The sequence below is a fragment of the Gallus gallus genome, chromosome 4, assembly GCF_016699485.2.
Source record: "Gallus gallus isolate bGalGal1 chromosome 4, bGalGal1.mat.broiler.GRCg7b, whole genome shotgun sequence".
Classification (NCBI taxonomy): Eukaryota; Metazoa; Chordata; class Aves; order Galliformes; family Phasianidae; genus Gallus; species Gallus gallus.
This window is the reverse complement of record NC_052535.1, coordinates 12,076,807-12,101,836: the sequence shown is the minus strand read 5'-3', so window position 1 is coordinate 12,101,836 and position 25,030 is coordinate 12,076,807. Positions and strand designations below refer to the sequence as shown.

General features: G+C 40.6%; 1 protein-coding gene and 1 long non-coding RNA gene across 3 annotated transcripts in view; one reads left to right on the top strand and one right to left on the bottom strand.

Moving 5' to 3' along the window:
- Positions 1–1,025: 1,025 nt before the first annotated feature.
- CHIC1 (cysteine rich hydrophobic domain 1) lies at positions 1,026–22,169 on the bottom strand. 2 transcript variants are annotated; one of them, NM_001031122.2, is made up of 6 exons: positions 21,946–22,169; positions 14,747–14,801; positions 8,137–8,292; positions 6,099–6,155; positions 5,808–5,867; positions 1,026–5,067 (listed from the first exon to the last, which is right to left on the bottom strand). In NM_001031122.2, exons 1-6 carry the CDS (start codon positions 22,131–22,133, stop codon positions 5,017–5,019), a joined length of 567 nt encoding a protein of 188 aa, NP_001026293.1. In that variant the 5' UTR covers positions 22,134–22,169; the 3' UTR covers positions 1,026–5,016. The 2 variants fall into 2 exon arrangements, with proteins under 2 accessions (NP_001026293.1, XP_046795986.1); XM_046940030.1 differs by having other exon boundaries at positions 14,747–14,751.
- A 62-nt stretch (positions 22,170–22,231) lies between these two features.
- LOC112532291 overlaps positions 22,232–25,030 on the top strand; it is a 90,085-nt gene continuing 87,286 nt past the window's right edge. The window contains exon 1 of the long non-coding RNA XR_003074822.3: positions 22,232–22,530. This is a non-coding gene — a long non-coding RNA (uncharacterized LOC112532291). The remainder of the gene's footprint in view (positions 22,531–25,030) is intronic.

Genomic DNA, 25,030 nt, shown 5'->3' with positions numbered 1-25,030 from the left:
TTAAATATCTATAAAATCTCACAAAAAAAACTAAACTCAGCTGGAACATTCCAACGGCTTATGATACAATACTGACAGCAATGCTGATACAAACCATGTATAAAATGATAAATATGTTGGCAGGTACATTTTGGCAAGCTTCCTTAGTGCAGAGTCCAAGAGTAGAATAAGGGGCAAAATCCCAAGTGTTCTTAAAATGGACCTTTGCAATAGCCCAGGCAATCACATCTCATAACCCCTCACGGGATTAATACCGCGGCTCAGCCAAACGCTCCTATATTTGGCATAACAAGAAAGGAACATTCTCTACATTTCTCAAATAACAGTCAGTAGCAGTTGCATGCCTAAACAGCACGTCAACCCAGGTGCTCCTGGATTTGCCCAAAACAACTGAGGACATCAGTTTTCAACAAAAAACACTGCACGTGCCTATTGGGAACATGGTGTTTTCCCCCCAGGGATGAACCGAAGGCTTTAATTTTAAGCCTTGCTTTCACAGCTACAAAGTTAGCCTGCTAACACACACAAAAGGCTGCATTGTCCTCCGGTCACGGTGCACTACGTGAGCCAATGATTTATTTCATGAACACGCTATCCATGCTCAGGTTAGGCTCCCTCTGCAGTGCTACTGCAATAGAATAGGAAAAAAAACTTCTGCTCTTCTCCGCTCTCTGAACTCTGCATCACTGCACTCCAGTAGTGATAGAGCATCTGCAATGAAAAGGAAGGCTGCAGCAAGAGAATTCCATAAATTTCCTCTATATAGAGGGTCTGCACGCCAGCTGAGAGAAGTTACATGGAAGACTAAATGTGATGTTCATTCTAGAATTCTGTTTTTGGGAAAGCCTTGCTAAGTTTTCCAAGCGTTGTCCTTTCAACCACACAAACCATAGTGGGAGTCCCACTGCTCTGCGTTAGAAATGTGTCTCACATAAAGGAAACCCCTGACTGCCATTGCGCTCACACAGTGCTGCAGGGAGACACAAACCACTTTGCTTCCAGAAACACACGGCACTATTCAGAGGTTTTCGTCTTTAAATTTAATTAAAGAAAAATGTCTCATAGTGATTAAGCATGTCTGACTTCCAACTTCTTTAAACGGCACAAGCCTATGCAGTAAAATGTAGAAATAGAGCTCAGAATTATATTTTAAAAAGAAAAAAGAACTTTCAAAGTGTGAGGTCCTATTAAAAAAGTGGCTGCTCACTTGTAAACGGAATAAAAATGTTAAGAAGACAATTTAAAAAGTTTCATACACCTGAAACAAAACCACTTTCCGTAAGCCATACAAGTAACATTACAGCATCATAAGAACAGCAAGAGCAGGAGAAAATGGCAGAGGAATCACACGACGTTACTTACTGAAGTAATAACTTATTTACAGTGAATTTTAATAGCTTGACATTTTTATTGCTCTGATGGTAGTGTGTTGACAAGTAAACATAGTGAATTGTCATAGTGGGACACTAATATGCGTATATTTACAGTTTTGCATACACTGTTTTTTTTTGTACCTATCAAGAAAAGTATAGGGACCTTTTTCCCCCAGTCAATACCACTCCAGATTTTAGCAAAATTGTTCCCTTTTGTCAGGTTATTCACCTACAACTGAGTCCACACTTCCTAGGCTTGCCTGTGCATGTTCTAAAATATATCCTTCCTCCTCTGATGGTAAAAGAACTTCACAAGAAGCGGGTGGGGAATTGTAGGTAAGAGCTCATCAGTATTCTTTAATGCTCCTCACATACAAAAACTTTCTAATTAAAAAAAAACAAACAAACAGGCATTTCACACATACAAGTTAAAAACATCAACATGTTTATATGGGGAACTGAACACTGCTTAGACAGATGATATTCCTGTAAGAGCTTTATAAAAATTGCTGCAAACTCACACCACACACTGCTACTAGTTTTCCCTTTCCTCCTTTCTTGCTGCACGTTTTCATTTAGTTGAAACCAGTCAAGGCACTGTCTCACCATTTCTATTACACTTTGCTCACGTCAGTCTGTTACATTGCTACGCGTGCTTTCTCCAATTAACAAGTATCCTCTATAAACAGGCTTACCATTTCGTGCTCATTTTTTATTGTCAAAAACGAGTTCTCCAGCCTTATGAGATACAAACTACCTGCCGGATGTTTCTATGTTAAAGCAAAGGATGGCCTAGGCAAAAGAGAACCTGTAGGCATTAAAGTTCACAGCAGCATTTACAGTTGCTTTCATCTTTAAATGAGCTATTAAACCTGTCTTACAGATGCCAATGTAATACTGCATGCTGTTTTTGTATTTTAATGTGAATTTATCTTCCTATTAAAACATGGAGCTTGCTGTAAATTTGTTTCAGCTCTCATACTCTACTAGTTGCTTTATGGCCACATTTTTAAGTGCCTACTAATACATAAAAGGAAAAGACCCTTTCATGGTCTGAATACAATTAATAATTTAGGACAAAGCAAAGTGTACAGAATTTATGTACTTGAAATGTAAACTTTTAAAATAAATACTCTGTGCTGAAGTGGGAAACTCAGGGTATTCCCTCTGCTTGGCACAGCATTTCACTGAAACAAGACAGACCAGCTGAAAAATTCTCAACTCCATCGAATGCAATCAGCACAGACTCAGCAGAGGACTTCTGCTCGCAGTGAGACGGAGGGCTGCTGAGCACTGAGCACTGGCAGCTACTGAACCTCTCGCTCACCTCTTCTCTCAGTTGGAAAAAAACACTTTGAAAATACAGTCACACAAAAGCAAATATTAAGAACCTTCTGAGATTTCTTGGGTTTCTTACACAAGAGGATAGCTAGCAAAGTTCTGGCATTACTGTAAGAAGCTTCTATTGTTCTGTCCAGCTAAGCTCCCTTCACTTATACCACATACACTTATTTCTAAGGCAAACCAACTGTGCTATGTCAATTTTGCTCTTCACTGTTTCTTTCTGCCATTAAATATTTTCTCTGCTTCCAGTTAACACTCATCCTAAAAAAAATAAAGTAAAATAAAATGAAGAGAATACTCCGCACAGTTCTATGACAGGAATCTGAATTGCATGGTGTAGCTCAGGTTAAATTCACACAACGCTGCAGTTCATTCATTAAATTAAATTACAAATTCAATTGATCAGTTAGTCATTACCAATTTACTGGTCCAACAGAACCTCTGCACCAACCATACAGATTTCAGAGCCTGAAGCATCAGTGTGAGATCAGGAACCACTGCAAGCGCTGGAATCAGACACTCAGCTGTACAGTTAGAAGAGCAAGACATTTGATTCCAAGTAACAACTCACACAAAACTGGCCTTCTGTAAACACTGTGTACTGGGTATCTGGCCCGTTACAGCTGTTAGAATGTAATGACTTTACTAATACTGTATTTTAATACAATATTGCACACTGAAGAGATGCAAATACATTCAGAGGAAGTTCTAAGTCAGTCTGAAACTAAAAAGCAACCTGTGATGCTGCAAGGAGTCAAGTCGCTGCAAAGAAATGCCTGTAGACATTTATGATTATATTCATCACAACTTGCAGATAATCAGTTATCTGGTATTTTTTTCTCTTATTTCTAGTTAGGAAGGGGGAGAGGGTAGAGAAACAATGCATTGTCAATTGCTTCTTTCTTTCACTTGCTATCAGCAAATGGTCTTGCTTAGGCCAGGCATTACAGTAAGTTCTTCTATAGTCACTTCCCTTCCTGACATCAGGCGAACAGGGAGGAGTCCAAAAATACTTCTGAATTCCACAAGGCATTTGTGGCTCTTCGGACTGTTCCTGAATGCCAAAACATACACACGGGCCCATTCAACTGATCTACTTCCTCCCATCAGCACATTCCAAAATACTGCTCTGATTTACACAAAAAGTATTTCCGCTAGAAAGGGATGCCCTATCATTTAACTGTTACAGTGCTGAAGTACTGTTGTGCTAAAAAATATTCACCGTTACTTCAACTTTCATTTGGCTGTTGCAAATTCTTCTCCTTAGTAATGACTCTCTCCAATTACAATATACACTTTCTCTTACTCTGAAAACAAAACAAAACAAAAAGGCTGACAAACTGACTTGCAGATGTTCTAAATGTAAAAAGTGGGCTTTGGGATATTTTGCTAATAGCAGCTGCCATCTCCCCATAAAAGCAATTTTTTTTTCAAAAGAGAAACAGTATATAAGGTTCCCATTTCAGGTGCCACAAATAACACCTGAAATACTTAAAAGAGAAAAAAAAAAAGACAAATGCTACACATTTTTCATCCATTTACTAAACAAAAGTGCAACTGAGCCCTACACATCTAACAGTATGTACAAACTCATTATGGCTTTACCATAAAAACAGTACGTGAATGGGTCTATACAATCAGAGGGATGATAACAAATGTAACGAATAAAACTATGTCAAACTGTTGGTAATAGAATAAGAGCTATATTACATTCTGTAAACCTTGGCATACCACACTTTACATTATGCAAAGAGTCAATATTTACAAATCTATAGTGGGTAAAATAATTAACCCCCTAACGTAAATGATGATTTTGCAAAGTGCAGGACAAAACCAGTGCTGTTAATTGCAAGTCCTACGCAAGCAAGTGACACTAAAATCTTTACTACTAGACGCTTACCTGGACATTTCTACTGAGGGTTTATAGGATTGCAACGTTTAGAATGAAATACAGTATGAGACAGCATCAGGGTGCATGTTTGAGGATATATGCTAAACGTAGAAATTAATAAGGCAGCATGCTCAGAACGAGTTAAAGCAGCACTGATGTTAGATCCCTAGTGGCAACAATATCAGTTTTTGTTAATGTTAAAAATTCAGAGTGCAACACAGAAGCCTCAGTTAACATTTAAAAAAATGTGCAAATTGTTGTCAAACAAAAAGTAACATCGCAAGGAAGATACTCTACTGAAGAACATTTTTTAAATCACAGCAAAGTAGACCATCTTCTTTCCAAAATCATCTACAAGGCACTAAGGGTAGAAAATGACAGGTAACATGAAAGACCAGATGCAGTTCCTCAGTCAGGTCGAAATATGGGATATTTTGGTAAGAACTCTATTAATATTACCTGTTGAGGAAGGGAAAAGACAAGAACAGAACACAGTAATCAATGACTTCAAATCAACAACTTCAGCATAACTTTCCATGCAACATTAGCCAGTTTGTAGGACTACACTTGTCCAAGATTATTTTATAAGGAAACATTATCCAAAGTAACAAAGAAGATTCAGGTTATTTTGAACCGTAACTTATCAACACTTGAATTCTGGGGGGTGATTCTCTCTTCTCTTTAAGCCTACGCAATCTTCATGGTTATACATGAAAGTGGATGAGAGAATAGTAATCTTTATTACCAGGAGTAAAATAAATAAATAAAATCCATGGTCTGATAAAAAAAATACACTACTATAAGAAGTGCAGTATTTCTGTACCAAAATGCTGAATCAAAGTAACTATAAATAGCAATAGAAAAGGTGGATAAGTGCTAAAGAACTATGGACTGCTGTAAGAACTACACTAGCGCATGAAGACCCAGTGGGCCTTCCTTGTTATCAGTTACTGATCAAAGTCTACCTGTAGTACAAACACAGAATTGTTATGAATGGAAAACAAGTTCAGCAGTGACAATTTCTCCATTTTAATATATGACATAGCCACTCTTTAAAACTGGCCTTCACAGGTGTGTATCAAACAACTGCTGCTTTTTATGAGAGCTTATTCAGATGGGTGAAAGTCTGGTAAGTTAACAGATTTCACTATAAAATAAAGGATGTTGAATACCAAATAAATAACAGAAATAATACTTACATATTCCATCATATTGCTAGTTTCACATTTCCTTTTACTCAGCTTCCAGTGCAAACCAAGCTAAGAAAGTAATTATCAGGGGATTAACACGCATTACAACATTATTTTGATAACTAATGTAACAGGCATAAGCAGTGTCAAATCATTTGGATCTGCAACACTTCAGAGAACGAGATTTAACTTGTAGAAAGTATGGTATTATAATGAGACAGTAAAATTCCTACATGCCAATTATGCAAAAAGCTTCCCATACTTAATAGCGAAGAAAACAAGCACTCTAACTTCTCTTACCTTATGATATAGTCTGTTATTTTCCCATTCTAATAACTTCTGAATCGATCTTCTAGTCTAAAAAAATAAGTGAAAACTGTATTATGAATGGTTCAGTAGACAGCCTCATCCAGAAGAACCTCACTATTGCATTTCTGGCTTAAGAATCACTTAAATTAGTTTTATAGAAGTAGAACCAAGGAATTGAAGTGATAGGACTTCTGTTCCTCGGCATCAGAAAACAAACAAACAAACAAAAAAACCCACAAAGCTCAGAACTGGACACATCCTGCTTTTTCTACAAGCTCCCTTAAAATATGGCCCAATTACAGTCTTCATTCTAATATTATAAATGGTTTACAATGACACTTACAGCTACAAAGAGCTTCCACAATACTTAGAATACTCTACAAGATCATGGAAACCATTAAAAAACAAAGGTGAAACCCTGGATAGAAGATACATCTGCTTCCTTAGCTTATACCTATAAAGGCGACCTGATTTTGAAGAAGCAACCCATTTCAAGAAGAAGCTGTTTTACTGATTGTGGGAGAAGGAAGTATTTTTGAAGTTTCAACTATTTTTTTCCCTCTATTGTCACAGAAGGACCACCATGATAACCTACTCTACTTCCTGCATGATGTTCCATGCAGGTATTTTGTTCACAAAATGGTAGGTGAGCTACACTACCTCATTAAAAAAAGATTCAAGGATATCAGATCCCGAGTCAAATACTTAATGATGGAGAATCCACTAACTCTTTGCAAATTATTCCAGAGATGAAGCTATCTTCAGAGTTGTCCATATTGTTTCTTGCACCATTTAAATTTCAGATTCCAGCCCCTGGATCTTGCCTTTTTTTTTTTTTTTCTCCTAAATGAAAATACATGGACTGGCTAGGATGTAGTTAAATTCATCACAGCAGCCTGCATAGTGCCGTGCTCTAGATCTAATGACTCAGTGTTGGTAGCACACCAGTGCTGGAGCTCTGACTGAACAGTGCTTGCACAGCATTGGACCTCTGTTTCTAACTCTACCTCCCTCAGGGGTGGGCAAGAGGTGGGGACAGCTGCGCCAGTTTGACCAAAGGGCTACATGACACCATGCTCAGCAACAAAACTGGGGCTGTCATGGGCCAGAGAGCCACTGAGCATTGCTCTGCTGGTGGGAGGTAGGGAGTGATTTGTCTTTGCATCTCTTGGGTCTTCCTCTTCTTTTTTCATTCACTTATTTGACCGTTTTTTATCTTGACTGAGTTTTTTTTCTTTTGCTCCTCGAATACTGTTCAGTCCTGTAGGAGACTTAAGTGAGCTGTGTGCTCAGGTACTGGCTGGCTCAACCCTCCACAAGAGATCAAGAACAACCATATGCTTTTGGTTCTTAGAGTGACCAAATCACATTTACATTCACGTACATGCATGTATGTACTTTATACATTTGAGAATGATAGTAATACTACAACCTCACATGGGCATTTATTTTTTCAATAGCACAGGGATATTAAATATGTTTTTAAAACTGCAAATATTCCATCTCTACATATCAAGAGCATTCCTCTGCTTGTTCTTAATAGAAATAACACAGTAAAGTATGACAAATAAATAACAGTTCAGAAACATTATGGTATCTATTAGAGATAATAATAAAAATTGTCTGCTTGTAAAAAATTGTGGGAGAGGAGGGAAGAAGAAGAGAAATACTCACTCTAGTTCAGGCAACTTTTGAGGGTCAGTGTCTTGGTCTGCACTCACTAATTCAGTTTTTAGAGCTTTGAAAATCCTGGAAATTTAGGTTCTCCTATATAACACCTTATTCTTTGAACTGAGATAAGATTATCTATACCCTTATCAATACCCTATCAATTCAGTTGGCAATTTGCTATCATTTGCTTCATAAAGAAATGTTTTTTTCTGTTTCCTAAGGTGAGGAAAATTGAATTAGCTTTTGAACATGAGATAAAGAAAAGGGCTTTGGAATGAAGATGATGCTATTCAACATCATTTAATGCTACCAGAAATTGCAAAATCAAGAAAATAAGACAAACGAAAAATGTACTCACTCTTTTGTTAAGACAGACTACAGGCCACAGGCTACAGCCCAGTGTGCAGCAGCAGCACAGACAGCCACAAATCAGCCATTTTACATTGACAGGAAGATTCTTTCTTAAACAAGTATTCACACGACTGATGCTGGTCTTGAATTCTTCTGGGGCAACCTGTAAAAGAAGTGCTGAACTTCAGTGGAATACCATTACAGATGTATTTTCTCAAGAATTGCCTTTATAGATTAAAATGTAAATGCAACATAATTCCATTATGCAACATGACTCCATCTTCCAAAACAATGGTCACGCAGGGAGCATGAAAAGTCATTTTCCTGTAACAAATTCATTTGCGGTGCAAGCTTTGCACAAATTTGTGTTAAAAAGCCCAGCGCAGCTTAGATGAACAGCCTCATCCATATTTATAATACCATAGATCAATAGACTTGATAACACAGTGGTCCCTAACAAGGCTAAGAAGTGGAACACAGCCATGCAACACCCTGGCTACGCTGACCACAAAAAAAAAAAAAAAAAAAAAAAAGAAGAAAAAGAAAAGAAGAAGAAAAAAAAGGAATAAAATGGAATTAAAAAAAAAAATGATGGCTGCCTTGTTTCCAAGGGAATAAGGAGTAATGGGAGTAATAGGTTGTTACTTCATAGTAAAAACAATGTTGTGTCGCATTAAAGAAGAATTATTCGTCCAATTTACTTTCATACCAAGTCTACACTGTGCCTGGATGAGGGTGGACCGCTGTCCACAAACCAAGTCCTGACACAGCCGACACAGTCACAGGGCTGCAACTTTACCTGTGGCTTCTTCCTAAGCCGGGAAGCCCAGAAAGACAGGGACTGGATTACATCCAAGGCCAAGAACTGCATCTTGTACATGATTTTTAGTTAAGTCTAGCTGCTGAAACACAGTTTCTTTAAGTACACTCAGCTCACTATTTCTTAAAGTAATATTTTCTATATTTGAGCACTTGCCTACTCACATACTCCAAACCCACCATCTCTCTACAGTACCTAAATAACAAGTAGGGATCCATTCACTGTCTTACAGCTAACTTGACTCCAGGATGGCATTCCTAACCATAACAAAGCCCAGAGTTGGACACACAAAGCAGAACACTGAGATCCAACTTCAACAGACTTGAAAAGCCAGGCATAACAACTCCAAAATAATAATAATTTAAAAAAAACTTTCCTTCCTACTTGCCATGTTGAAGAACCCCCTGCCTAGAACTGGTCTGCATACCAAGTTATTAAACTCCTACATAAGCCTTCCAACCATCAAGCCTGACTTTGTTCATTTGATACCACAAACAAGGAGGGAAAAAAGGCATTAACTGGCAGTGCCTCCTTGCTCTGAAGAGGTGAGCCCAGCAGCCAGGAAGCAGCAACAACCTGGTTCTGCCACCTCCTCCTATCACAAGAGCTAACTTGATTAAAGCACTGCAGGAAAGGGAGTAAATACACAGAGCATCTGTTTCCTGGCCATTCAGATCACCACGCAGTACAGAGTCAGAGGTCATCTGGGTCTGTATGCTAGCCAGACCTACAGTTAACATCAGTTAACATTGTGATTATTTTATAGCAGGAATGAATAACCACACAGCAACCACTTATTCTGCAATTATACTGACTACCTTTGTTTCCTCAGTATAGAAAAGTCCTCCTTGTACTTCTTTCTACATATACAAACAAAGCAAGTCCAAAAATTTTCCTTAGACTAAATGGCACATCAACATTTACATACATTTTACAACAAATATCCCAGTTAAATAAATAAACGAGCAAAAAGAAACAGCATTGGGATGTTTTTAATGAACAAGAGAAAAAAATACATTGTGATGTGGAAACTCAGCCTGTACTTTCAAGCATTCAAAACAGAAGGCTTTGCAGATCTCTGCCAGTGGCAGCTCTTATATTTAGGAAACCCCAAATATTTGATGCATGTGAGTAAGACCACTTCATATTCACTATAGGAGCAAGATTGGTAATGAAGTATGACAGGACTGGTTGTACGGTGTGTGTAACAGGAATACAGGAGTTCAGCTTCTTCAATCAGATGTGACTCCAAGTGAATCAAACTCACATGCATGAACAAACCGCAGTTCACAATGCTTAAGGAAGTTCACATGCAAATATGTTCTTAGCATTCATATATACAAAAACGGGACCATCTTCAGTAAGTCTTCTGAAATTTGTACATGTATCATCCTATCTATTTATTTGAAAGGTAATAACCTATTTTTTCTCGACCCCATTAGTACTTGTGATATGAAGTCCACTAAGGAAGGAGAATGGTTCCTTTTGTATCACTCACAAAGTTCACTGGACCTTGACAACAGCGCACCTCAGCCCCAGACTCAGCTGTACAAACCTACTGAAGACACTGGATCTGCAGTCTAGAGTTCTGTATATCATACACAAACTTTATAACCATAATTGATATCATCCAACATGAAAGAAGTCAACTAGATTCTTCGACCACTGGTCCTGCTGTCAAACAGCACTATGCTGCATTATAAAAGTAACAGTGAAATGCTGTCACGAGCACAGCACTGCACATGGCTAAACTAGAAACCAATTCTGGATGCCAAGAAACACAGATCTCTACTTGGGCTATTTTCATATTAGCACAGCACAGCTACTACCTGCTAATGCACCAACTACTTCTATAAAGGCGTATAACTGCAGCACAAGATGAAATTACTGAAGACTGCTTCAGTTAACCCAAACTGCTGGGTGCGTTTCCCCACTGCAGACACCTCATCACAAAAATACTTCTGTCAGTCAGTGACATCTTCATGTGAAGCTGAACTAATCAGTGACCAAGATAAGCCTCATTCTGTGATAAAGAGAAGCAAAACCAGTTTGTTCCTTTCAGTTTACAGCTCAGTCTTGTTACAGTGACAAAGAATGAAATATCTGTAAATAAAATGACATTGTTCTTATGTAGTAAGGAAATGATTTTAAACAGTCACAAAAGAATGTTACTGATTTTTTGACATAATTTTAAATCCTGCTTTTCTTTCAGATAAAGATACTGAAATGTTAGTAGAAAATGTGTAAGTATTTAAAGCAAACAATTAAGAGCACCTCCTGAGCAAAGAAAGCTCACTAACAGCCTAGTTTTGAGCAATTTTGGAATGTCACTTGTAGAATTTCTGAGTCTGGAAAAGAAGGAGATAAACACATAGCTCCTGGCTGTGCAGTACACCTTGTAAAGAGACACTGGCTCCTTTTAGGTCTCCAGGGGAAAAAAAAGAGACATAAAAGGGAAGGAGGGAGCGTTATAATATTTTACAACAGGATGTAAGAGAATCTGCAAACACAGGAAGAGAGCAAGCACAGCCCAGCAGGCCTGATCTTTCTCCTTCAATCATGATCACAAACCCTATCAATCACACACTGCATTGGGATCACAATAGCAGAGCACATTTTATGGCTTACATTTCCCTGCGCTGCACAGTAATCTCTGTATGAGACCCTGATTGTTTTAGGTTCGGGGCAGGAAATTCCACTTTTATTCTTAAGGCTCACTGGCTCCATCACTTTCTCGTCACCTGGAGCACCGCTCGCTATGGAACAGTTCCTCATGAAAAGTACTGTTTTTATAAGCCAGGTTTAAAATTCATGGCAGCAAAGGAATCACCTAAACTTTTAGAACTAGAAGTTCTACTTCATTTCAGAATAGCTACCAACAGAGCTGCTTTAAAACCCATTTTAAATGTATGTTTTAAAAGAACAACCCTATAAAACCATAGCACACAGAATTTGAATTTAGCCAGAATTTAAATGTAAGCTAATTACTACAAGTTAATTACTGCCACTTTATTTTGTAAATCAAATCTTTTCTTACCAAATTTTGTTAAAAACACTCCCGAAAGCTAAGCTCTGTATTTATACACCAGCTGATACTTGCTTCTTATCCTGCAAGATAAACATTAAGTCAATCGAGTTGAATTAACTAGACCCAATATCTGACCTAACTGATATTTTCTTTATTGTTTTATTGACTATGTTATTTCCTCAAACATACACAACCACTTAAATATTTAAGATGTACTCACATGCACCTTAGCTCTACGCTAATTTACAACTGTTTGAGAATCTGCAGAAATGAGGAGGAAGAAGAAGAGAAGATGGGTAAAGAAGGGTATTTCATACAAAAAAGATAAATGATAAAATTAGTGCAAGGCTTATTGCAGTCATTATGTAGATGGAAACCAAACTGAGGGTCAGGAAACTTAAGTAAATTCCCAAGGACAACACAGAAGCATAAATCTAAAGAGTTTAGTCTAAAAAGGATTTTGTCCTTTGTTTAAAAACCTAAATCCTCACCCTGAATTTCTTAGAAGAAGAACAGCATAACAGAGAAGTCTATCAACTCCATGTAATGGCTTCAGCTCTTACACTGCATTAGCAGAGGAATTATATTATTAGTATCAGTTCACAATAGACAACAAAGTCATTAAACTTAATACTACATGGCCATTCTCCAAGTATGACAACCATCACTACGTATTAATGCAGTCTTACAGCAAACATTTTTATAGAACACAGTTAATATAACCAGCCACCACGCTATTCATAAACAGGTTTCATAAAAAGTAAAGAAGAAAAAGAAAGATCTTCCAGTGGTACATCGGTAGGCCACAATGCCTGCTGTGAATTATTAATCAGGGTATTTGAAGAACACTTACTGGAAAAATCTGAGTTTTCATTTTCAGCAGTGGTAAAGGTGATGGACTGCCATAACCAGAGGAAGAAGCAGATTATTCATTTCTGGCAGTTTATGAAAGTATTAAAAACCCAACAAGCCACAGCTGTGGCTTTTAGCACCTTTCACAAGCATGTGTGGCAAGCATTAAGAAGGATTTGTTTGCTATCTCATCTGATTGGTGAAAGTTGGATTTATTTTCAAAGTCATTTTCCTCAAAACCCATCAATCCACACAAGGCAAAAAAAAAGGAATTGGATTATCAAAATTTTCAACATAAGTAGTGCGCCTATAGACACCAAGTCGACACTCGTGTCAGGTAAAAGAACATCCTCTTTTCACTCTTTGCTAAATGAAATCCAAGCAGTAAACTGAAGTTTTAATTAAAACTTCTGCTCCTGTAAACTCAGATCCTGTAGTAACATCAATTTCTCACTGTTTATTTAACAGGAAGTCAATCAAGTGGGACATGTGACAGGCATTAAGGCTTGTATTAAAATGAATATGGTTTTGGGCAGGGTAGTGGTTTTTTTTTTTTTTTTTTTTTTGGTTGTTGTTTTTTAATATTTTCTATAGGTTTACTTACAGAAAACTACCACTTAATAAAAGAGCAGAACTCTTTCCAAAAAGTATTTCATGGCTTTTCAGTGATCTGAAAGAGCTTTACAGAAAACAAACTTTAGACACGCAAAGCAGTGAGATGCAAGTTGTGTTATTGCCAGCCTGTGCATCAGGCACTGTTAAGTTAACGAGCCTTCCCTTTTTGCCCAGTGAGATCCTGAAACAAGGCCAGACTTCACAGGTTGTCTTTTAGCAACCAAATTAGCAGCTTGTCCAGCCAACAACTGGACTGCTGTCAAAAATGCTGGACAAATTCACCACAAGTGTTTTATTCATTATGCTCAGAGGTGAAAATGAAGGAGAAAAATCCCAGATGGGTTTGGCAGAACCAGGATTCCACCAGAGGGGGGAAACCTCCACAGGCTTCAGCTGCATTTGGCGCATTGCGAAAGCAGTGACTGCAAGAGGCTGGGGAGACTGGGAGGCTGCAGCCGTATGGGATGTCCTTAGAGAAAGCAGCAAGAGCCAAGTACCTTTTTCTCACAAATTCTGGAAGAGATACGCAAGGAGATGACAAAATGAAGCACAAGAAAAGCACTGTATACTAAAACAGCTGAATGAAAAAAAAAAAAAGAGGGGAAAAAGTCCAAAACACAACAAAAACAAACAAAACAAACCCAGAATTATGAAAAGAATTTAAAAGTCAAGAGGTTTGCTGCAAGTTTTCATTAATAAATAGCTACAAATGAATATTTATTCAATTGCATTTAGCAACACAGCAAGACTCCAGAGAAATGATGAGACTTCTCACAACAAATTTTCAGAACGACACACAATTACTGTATTTCAGAAAATGGTCTAAAAAAAACCCTGCTTCACTTGCAGACTTGAGACCACGTTTAGTTCCATTAAGCTTCAGATAAAATAGAGTCTCTTCTAGAGATCTGTCTAAAAATAAACTCAAAACTTGACAGACATATTGAAAAATGAGGTCTAGTACCTGAAATAGTTTAATTTGCACAGGATGTAGCACAAACTGCAGGCACCTATGAAGCAAAGGAGTGCAAGTCTTGCTTTTATGCAGATTGCCTACATGAGAAAAGTATCATGGTGTGCTTAGAATGTCAATAAAGACTACAGTCATTGCAAACTATCTTTGCTGCAGGGACCGGTCTTCGACCAGCTATTTCATACAGGACAGAGTTAATTTAGCGGCCTTCAGTGCAGTGCTGGCCTGCAACCAGTTCTGTTGGATTCATAGGCACATATTTGTAACACAAAAACCACTGGAGGCACTGGAGCTTTCCATTTAAAAGAACAGTTTAATCTCACACTTACCTTCCCTGTCAGAACAGAGGGAAATTCTGTATCAAACTTGTTGCTCAAGCCAAACCTTGAAAACAAAAGAGACAAACAAAATATATTCCACCTAACTTATTTTGTTTCCCTTAATAAAAAATGCAATAGATGCTTAAAAAAAAAAAAAAGAACTCTTTCTTTTGCCTTTACATGTACATTATTTTATAAGCTTTCAATCTATTTGTATAAGTTCTTCTGTATTATTCATAAGACAAAAAGAGAAATACAGCTTGTTGCTTTACTTCAATACCTTCAGGCCACTAAAAGCAGAAAAAATGTTTTACAATTGGATAGCAGTAAGTTTCAGTTTTTTCTTTCTTAAAGAAAAAATCCCAAGGACCTCCAAGTAGTAGCTAATCTTTTCATTGCTGTTTTTCTTACTCATGCAATTTATTCCCATGCAACAAATAAAGCTACTTATAAGGAAACCATTCATCACTTTGGAAAATTTATAATCATACAATTCTTAAAAGCTGCTTTGATCTGAGTTAAACTATCTCATGCAAACATAGAAGGGTCCACACATCGACTGGTTTCAAGCAACTACCAACTTTAGAAAACTGTCTTAGCCAACAGGGTGCCTGGTGGCTCCTGTCACAAGCCTTTTTACTTTGCAAGCAGCAAGTCTTCGTTACAACCAGCAGAGCCTACAGGCAGTGAGGTGGTTTCCAGGACTTGGATGCTTTGCTTGAAAACCCGTGTTGCTCTGAGCTCCAAACCAACTGAACCAACTGCCCGTGCCAAAGAGCTACCTGTGTAGGTCAGTAGGATGCTGAAAGTACAGCTGACTGTTGTATTTAAAGCATACACGTAGGCAAGAAATTAACTAAACCCTGACATTAAGCTCACGAGTTTCTGTGAAATAAAACATTATGATCTTCTGTCCTCTCCATCTCATTTGAATTCTAACCTTTGCAATTCAGTAATGAAACAACAGCAAGTGGTCTCTCAGCTCCAGTGTCTATATCCAAAGAAATCTTCCTGCAAAGCTTGTAAAGTTAGATACACTGCACACCACGTTCTGTCAGCCCTGATAAACCATTTCCTGAATGTTTTTGTCCTAACAAACAGAAAACAGAAGAATCACAGCCAAAAAGATGAGCATGAATATTTGGTGTTGTAATATTTACCATAGAAACAAACCCTTCTGGGCAGAGAGCATCCCTCTGAACCAACACTGAAGCATTCTTCACTGGCCACCCAAAAGAACACTGACACTGCCCAAGCGAAGTCCCCTACCACTGCACAGCACGCAGCCCACGTGCACCCAGAAATAACTCAGTTACCCAAACCCAGCAATGGCACTTGCTTAGCAGTACAGACAAGTGAAAAATAAAATTGAAGGGTGAGAGGAGCATAAAAATCTGTGCTGTCCTCAGAAATCCAGTGAGCTAATCAAGATGTCTGTCAACAGTACTGGCGACATCAAGTTCTTCAATTGCTAGTTTAAGTCAGAGCCTTGGCACCTGCAAAAACCAGCATGTTAGCACACTACTTGTGTAAATATTACAAAACCACCAAAGATCAGACCTTAACCGAGGTGTTTGCCAACTTTTGTCTCTTCAGCTTTCCTAAGCACTATGACCAATTGCCACTTGTTTGTGTTTCCTTCAACATATCTTCACGGGAAATTTTCTAGAGGTGAATGTGAGTGAACTGAACAGCAGCACAGCGTTGGCTACAGCATATCCAAGTCAACTGGAAAGGCGTTATGTTGAATTACTGCTATAAATGCAAAAAGTAAACACAACATGATTTTAAGCAAACAAAGAGGTAACTGAGATAAACACATTTTCATTTTCTGACAATGTATCCTGCAGGCCAGTCTCCACATTCTGTAGCTTGTTTTTTTTTTTTTAAGATGAAATCTTCCAAGTAAGTTGGTCTTTTCAGTCTTAAAAACAAACAAACAAGCAAAAAACCAGAAAAGACTAACAGCCCTACAAAACACATGTGAGCCTGTTCTTGAGGAATGCTGACTCCTCTATTGAGAAACTACATGAAACGATCACAAAACTTTAGCAAGCAAGCAATGTAATTAACTCATCATAAATGAACTACTGGAAAGCAAGGCTGTAGAGATGGGGAAGGGCCTGGAGGGCACAGTGTGTGAGTTGCAGCTGAGGTCCCTGGGTCTGTTGGGCCTAGGGCAGAGGAGCTGAGCAGAGCCCTCGTGGTGGCTGCAGCTCTCACAGGGAGCGGAGGGCAGCGCTGAGCTCTGCTCTCTGTGACAGCAATGGGGCCCGAAGGAACGGCATGGAGCTGTGTCAGGGGAGGGCTGGGGGGTCAGGGAATGGGTCTGCACCATTCTTGGTGGTGGGCATAGAACATCCCCAGGGCAGTGGGCACGGCCCTGAGCTGACAGAGTTCAAGAAGCATTTGGATAATAATCTCAGACTTGGTGGTCCTGTATGGAGACGGGTTGGACGCAATGATCCTTATGGGTCCCTTCTAACTTGAGATATTCTATGATGCTACGGAAGTTCTGCAGAATTATTTATCCACATCACAGACTAGAATTGCCCTAACTGGTGCCAAAGACCCACCTACATCACAACACTGATTCTCACAGCGCCAGCAGCGTATGCGCAGGGAATGGCAGAAGGAAAAAGCCTGCAAACCTTACGTACTATTGCCTCAGAGTACTCTTCAAACCTTCAACAGTTTGTAGTTCAAAAACTTTCTGAGCCACGGGCAGCATCTTTCATCTCACTGCTCACATCTACTTGTTAAAATTCCCACTGTACTACCAATTTCCCAAGAAAATAAAACAAATGAGTGTTTTTTGATTTAGAACTGTTAAGAGCATAACAAGAGCACGGTGTATGTTACTGGGTTAAATCTGAAGGCTGATGATGTCTTGAAACATATTTAGAAAACCAGAACTTGTATTAGTTGCCATAACAGTCCACTCAGATTTAACACGACCAAGGTGCCTCAGTTACAGAAATGCATCTGTTTCACACTGACACCCACAAATGGCTGAAAGAGTTCCAGAGGCTTTGGCTATACTGCAAACAGAACTATGCCATGCTGTAACGCTGCCGTCAGCCAGCAGCACCACGGCCTTCAGCAGCTTCATAGAGACATCTCCAGAGGTTGTGCAGGCTGTCCTCCCACTGAGTCAGCATGGAGTAACACCACGGAGTTCAGAGAGATTAAACCCTTATTAGATGGGGTACAAGACTCAAGAAACAAAAAATACTTATTTCTGGTAATGATGGTTAAAGCAGAACATCACACAATTCTACAGCTTTGTAAGCACTTCCAAAAAAGCCTTGAAGCTTTATTAAAAACTTCATGTCAAAAAAGGTTAAGACCTGAACTTTTAATTAAGGAATAGTCTAGACCTTCCAAAATAAATTAATTTATAGCAATAATTGACCTAACGTGATTTTGCCTCCACTATCTTGTAAAATCCAGCTTGCTTTAAAAATAGCTATGCAAAATAAACTGCAGTATCAGTCCATTCAATTATTTAAAACATCAGTTGGTGGCCACTTATTTCTGAGCACTCTCATTGGGCCCTCAAAGTGTGCAAGGTCGTCTAACAGTTAGAAATTCACATGAAGTCACTCAGGCACTTTAGCTGGAATTTTCTCTCTGGATGACATACCTCTAAAAGCAAGGAACCATTGCCTAACCGGCACCAACACTGGAACAGAACAAGGATGACCTCAATTTCAGTTCTCTCTCGTTCCTTGTTTTCAAGTATGGCATAGCAGAAGCCCCATCATCTCATCTTCCCCATTTGTAAAGTGGAGGGAATGTAATTTCTCAGAGGCAGATGTAGTAAATAAAAGCTTGTACATTAAAGCCTGAAAGGAAAGTTCTGAATCATCATCTGTAAATCGTAGCTGCAATAGGGATCACATTATAGATTTCTTTACAAAGCATTATCAGAAATGAGGTCTCCTGTCCCCACAGCTGCAACAGAAACATTCTGGAAAGCACTTATATCTACAACAGACATATTTACTGATTCTTGAACTTTTTCCTTTTGACTTCAATAGCCTTTCATTCTTGCTTATCCCACTACTGTATTTATAGATAGTAATCAGTCTTACAAGACTATGCAAACTAAAGCTATTCAGTCAACTCTCCCATGACAGGCTCTCCAGTTTCCTTTTTGCATGGCTCCCCTCCCCACACCTACTCCAGCATAAGTTTAACCTATCTGGAACAGATGAACTCGGATCACCAGACACCTCCTTTGTAGAGGCACCACCTCAGCTCTGTTCAATGTGACTGAATAAAGAAAGTGTTCATCAAGAGCCCTGAGCTGAAATTTCTTTCTGGTCTATGATCCTTTCCTATGAAGCCAGCAGAACTACTAAAGGGCATCCTTACTCATGGATAATGTTTTGGAGAACTAACTTGTTGAGAACTAGTGGTAGGCTGAGGTCATTTGCAATTCTGAATACATAGAAGATGTGTAGATGGGAGTAATAGAAGACAACCAAATATCTCCTTTCTTTACAGCTGAGAGCACCTGTCTTTTCCCTGCCTTGCCCAATCCCTGACAATACACTTTTCATCAGCACCAGCCTGTAGGTCCCTCAGGCACTCCTAAAGGAAACATCATGGAAGAACAAAAGTTAACTTATATCCAACACTAGAAAGTTTGCAGGCCTAAGCAGGAATCACAAGCAGAATGCTAAGGGTAAAAAAAAGGCTCAGTGTCTTACTTCACTGCCTCATGTACATCAGTATGTCAGAAAAACTGAAACTCCTCAGTTAGTTTCCTGACGTGTTTTTGAAAGTTACTGTTGTTGCTTTGACTCAGTTTTCATTAAAAAATGTTTATGTTGAGATACTTCAGTACGCCATCAGAGTAACACTAACTTACATAGTAAAGCAGAAAACTCCCTTACATGGGATTGTAGAAATAATAATAAAAAAAAAAGGCATTCACCAAGTTGAAGTGATTTCTCTGCACTAAAATTCCAAAGCTTACTTAAAACTAAGATGGCTAGCTAACTTTCTAAAATGAGAATCTTCTACAGTGAGTGTTGAACAAGATGAGTATTAGCTCCACTACCTGCTTTCCTAAATGCTCTTTCAGTGAGAAACGAAACAAATACAATTTATACGACCACTCTTACCATGCACAAGGGTGAAAGGTTAGCAAACAGTCAGTAAAAAAAGCTAAACAGATTCCTGGAATTTACTTTTAGTATGGCTGGACACTGCAGGGTAACGCTGTTAGGGTCAGCCACTCACTGACAAGGTCATAACAACTCTCATGCAAGAAACTAACGTGTAGATTCAATCTGCTAAATTGAAAATGTTTGAGGGGACCGTACATGAAAAGCTGGACCAGAAAATGACTCTAGAATTAGAGGATATCCTTCTCTATGTAAGCATCCAAGCAGGTCAGCGTCGGGTGAGGAACGTAAAATATCTGAGACAAAATAATAGATGGTTTGTTTTAAAAATAAATGCTTCTCTTTTTTCTCCTTTTTTCTTTACTTAGATGGAGTGTTTCTGACTTCTGTCAGGATAGAAGTTTTTATTAGCAACATTCCAGACAGGTTCAGAAAACAAACACAAGTTTTAGGGCATGACATGCCTCACATCAATAACTAGAGCAGGCTGCTTCTGAAGCCTGCTGATTCCAAAAGATGCAGCATCCGTGTGATCAGAAAGTGACAGAATTTCAGAGCTGATGCACACCAATAATCAGAAAATCTATAGGAAGCCAAATATTGCCCCAGTTATTAGAGAGGTTAGAATTGTTTACTGTAGTGTCCGCAGCCTATTTGCATTTCATCGATAGCATCCACTAATAGCTTTCATTAGCACAGAGAGGTTTTGAGGAACCGTCATGAACTGATAAAAGAAAAGCTGTTTAGTACCATCAGACAGGTACAGTTGTTACAGGAAGGAAGTTGGGAGGAGTGGAGGAAAGGGAAAATGAGGTGGGTGGGAATTCAGGCCATGTACTTACACGGGCAGTATTTTAGCTGACCATTCCCACATCATTTACAATTATTGCTTTCTTTTGATGTAGACATCACTAGCTGACAACTCTTGGAGGTGTTCCCCTAGCACCAAAAGATGCTGGAGCCACAAAGGAACGTGGCTAATACACTGAAAGCTTCACAGCAGACAAAGCAAAGTGTGTAATGCTTTTTCTCAGCTCAGTGCTTAAAAACAGATAGCTAATAAAGCGGGTATAGGCTACTCTGGCCATTTCACTTAGGCTACACCCCTCCTTCGGTCAGGCCACATGCTGCGTGGGGTCAGGACAGCGGGCACACTGCGGTGCAGCAGAGCAGCCACCCATGGCACCAGCTCAGCAAACTGCTTCAGACTTACATGGCGGACACAGCAACTCCAACATTAGTTCTCCTAGGATGAGAGCCTTCCCCACCCAGTGCCTTTGCTGCAGAAAGCTAGATCACACTGCACCTATTCACAGAGAGAAATGTGCGTTCTTTTATGCAATCCACAGACAGACCCAAAGCAACACAAGCTTGATGGATCTCTGCAATACCAAAGTTTCAGTACCACCCTTTTTGTTACATAAACGAGCGTAGCCACTAACAGCTTGGTACGGGTACACTCTGTTGGGCTAATTCCTCACTTGCTGGAGTGGGGATAGCAAAAACCAAGACAGCAAAACCAAATGGACATTCCACATTTACGTCGCAGCTTTGCTCCAACTGCTCCAACGGGCAGCAAACACTGCGCCTCGCGGTGCGCTCCAAAGAGGAAAACGCTTAAACTGAGCAGAACTCAGAAGTTACTTCGGGGTCGGCAAATGACAGCGCGGCCGCGTGCTCCCCCCCGCAGCACTGCACAGCACAGCACAGCACAGCTCAGCGCCGGGCCTCCCCGGCTCCGCCGTGCCAGCGACGGCAGCGCTGAGGCCGCGCGAGGAGCAGCGGCTCGCCGCACCTTCACTCGGCAGGCGGGGGCGCGGGGCAGCGCACGCAGGGCCGCCGCGGGACCTCAACTCCCGCCGCTCGCTCACCTGCGGGATTGCCCCGAGCTGCGGCAGCCCCCTGGGGGCCGGCGCCTTCCCTCTGAACGGCCACCCCCCCGCGAAGGGCGGCGCGGGGCCGCCGCGGCGGGACGGTGGCACGATGGCACGCTGCCCCTCACAGCCCCCGCAGCTCCGTCCCTCGCTCCCGCCCGGCCCGCCACGCCGCCCCGCAGCCCCCACTCCTTACACGGTGATGTGCCCGGCGCCCCGCACCACCACGGGATCCGGCGCGTCGCGGGGCCGCGGCAGCTCCTGGCTCCGCACCACGGGCTCAGGCTCGGACGACTCCTCCTCCTCTTCCTCATCTTCCTCCTCCTCCTCCTCCAGCTCATAGATCGTGTCAAAATCCGCCATGTTGGGGAGCAGCACGCTCATCTCAACCCCACCCCCGACGCGGCTTTGCCGCGCGTCTGCGCAGTGCGCAGGGAGGGGGCGGAGCGCCGCGCGCCAGAGGCGGGGAGAGGCGGGTGCGCATGCGCACTGTGTGCGAGGGCGCGCGTGGACGTGCTTCTCTCCGCTGTTGCCGCGCACGCGAGTGGTGCCGTGGCGGTTCCTGGGCGCGTGTCTCGTTTCTCTTCCCTTCCCGCCCTTTTCAGGGGCGCGAGGCGCTGCTGAGGAGAGCAGCAGGCGGTCGCGCTGCGCTGACTCCCGAGCCCTGCTTCGAGTGTACTTCTGCGGGGTTTCTTTCAGTAAAATTAACAGAGAACAGACTTTTCCCTCCTGCCCCTTCGTTTTCAGCTGTCTACTTGCTGTTCCCTCGCAGCGCTCGCAGGTTTGTTGGTAGGGAGCCGTGTGGGGGCTGAGGTGCAACGGGCTGAGCTTCCTGGGCATACAGTTTTCCTGAGGGGGTTCTTTGGTGTTTTTTTTTTTAATTATTATTATTATTATTATTTTGGAAATCGATCCCCATGCAGAATAATGGGGTGTTGAGAGGGAAGGGAGTACTCTCGTGAAGAGCCCCAGAGCTGAGAAGAGCCCTCAGGAGGGCTGCTGGGGCTGGCAGCCACCTGCTGTGGCAGGCTGTGGTAGACACAGTTCTGAGAGACTTATTTATTTGAGGTTCTTTTTAGCGTAGGTACTGCCAAAGGATGCATTTAGTGTATCCCGAGGAAGGGAGCTCGCCCTGTATGTCCTTTACCTGCAAAAAAGGGGAGGGAAAAGATTTCTGTTCCCATCAGCTGTTCTTGAGAGAAGCTTCCCTCATCGATTTTCTTCGCTATCTTTCAGGGCTTTCTGGATATTAGCAAAAAGCAGTTGACTTCATTTTTGATACCTCTACTGCTTCTTAAAGCAGAACTGCATGAGTTACTGATAACCAGTGCTGTGTGCTTGAGTGCTGCGCCTCGTGTGTGGAGCTGCAGCTCGAGCAAGCACTGATGTGTGAGGAAAAACTGTAACTGGGAGAAAATGGCTCTTTCCAAAGAAATAGAGTTGTGTGTTCTGTGCTGATCTCACGGTTTTGTCAAAGTGATTTATTGGTGATGAACTGCAGAAAGAGTAAGCAGGACAGAATATACCTGCCTGGCACTGATCATGTTAAAAAGATGTCTTGTTTAGAAACAAGCTGAAAAAGCGAAAATAATTCTTCAACTGACAATCTAGTATTTTTTCTCCTCACTTTCTACTGTGTATGTACTAATCGTAATCCTTGGGAAGAAGATCTTGAAACCACTGAAGTAAATTCTTATATAGGTTTACTAATAATGTGCCAGCTTCTATTTGGTTGTCATTTAAATGCAACGTGTCTGCCTTCAGTAAACTGAAGGTCAAAGACTTGCAACTTTCGATCATGACTGAGCGTGCGCTTTAAGAAATTATAGGCTTGGTGCTGTGCATCAGCTCTACAGATTTTAATAATTATTGTTTTTATTCTTGGCAACTTTGGTGAATTGTCCAGGAAGAAGGTAATGATGTGTAAAATATAACTGCAGGGGGTGTATTGGGCTGTCCCGTGCAGCATTTCCTATGGGAAAGAGCTGGGCACAGGCATTTAAGTTCAAGGCTGCGTGCTGTTGCTGAGCAGAAGTTGGACAGTCCAGGAAGCATTTTGGAGTAATCCATGGTGTAGATTAAAATGCTGTCTTAGTTTATTAGGGAAGCATTTTCCAGCACTGTATCTGTTGAATGTTTTAAAACAACAACAACAAAAAGCCCATGTGTTGGGGTGCTGGTGACTTCCAATCTGATTTTTGCACTTTCTCTTGTATCAAGAGAGGAAGGTAGAGTAAATGGCCATATCCGAGCACAGAATTCACATCATAATTAAAGATTAGATTGTGAAAGTAAGCAGTAGCTCTGTGTCGGAATGCATATAGAAATGCCTGAACACAAACATTAAAAGTAGTCTGCAAGTATATTCAACATAAAAACTGGTCTGGCTGTGCTATAGCAGTCATCTTGGTGTGAAGGTCTGGACAGGATTTACACATGTGACTGACTAGAAAGGTGTTTGTGTTGGATGTGGACAATGAGCTAGATATGTGGAGAACAAAGGTCAGTGACTATGTACAGGTGTGTGCTGAAGTAGCAGGGTCTGTTTTCTTCTGCTAGAGGCTAAGAGCCCTTAAAACCAAACTGAAGGCTGTAAGAATAGTGTCACATTACCAGGCAGCCTTATGCCCCTGAAAATTCTTGAACCAACCAGTTGCCCTGTGAATGACCACTTGTGCTGCTGCCTTCAGTGCAGTCATTGCTGAATGCTTGCTTGGTGACAGTCATGTATTTCTCTGTCCAAAACACTTCTGTCTAGGTACTTGCTGTCAAATTCTAGGTTGCTTTTTTTCCTTGTGTCAACTTTTCATTGTATATGTATGTACATATATAGTTTTAAAAATGACCTATTTCATATCCAATTGCTTCTAAATTCCTCTGCAAGGTACACTTAGTCTAGACCTTACTGTAAACCACAGTGTTGCTTTGTTGGCCTGTTTCTGAAGACCTTGGCCCGATTTCTTCCTCAATATAATGATGCTTTCTTAACCATTGAGTTTTTAACATGGAAGCAAGCTTATAAGTAACTGAGATTTGATGGTTCTATCACATGCTGAATTTTAACACAGAAAATGATGGCTAGTGTGTTTTTAAAACATGGTGTTCAGAGCTGCAGCTATCAGAAGGCAGTCATAAAATGTGTGCTACTAGAACCCTGCATGTTCTTTCCAGTGTCCTGAGACAGATCTGTGTCTCACTCAGAGCAGGTTGCTCCGGCCATCTGAAAACTGCCTTATGAAATGTTCAGACTTCTACTGGTCTGCTGTTCTGTATCTTGTCTT

Coding starts and splice junctions, on each gene's coding strand:
- CHIC1 (NM_001031122.2), bottom strand. CDS start 22,133: ATGAGCGTGCTGCTCCCCAACATGGCGGATTTTGACACGATCTATGAG. Junction 14,802..21,945: donor GGCGCCGGGCACATCACCGT/GTAAGGAGTGGG, acceptor TTTGTTTTCAAG/GTTTGGCTTGAGCAACAAGT. Junction 6,156..8,136: donor TAGTCTGTCTTAACAAAAGA/GTGAGTACATTT, acceptor TTATTTTTTTAG/ACTAGAAGATCGATTCAGAA.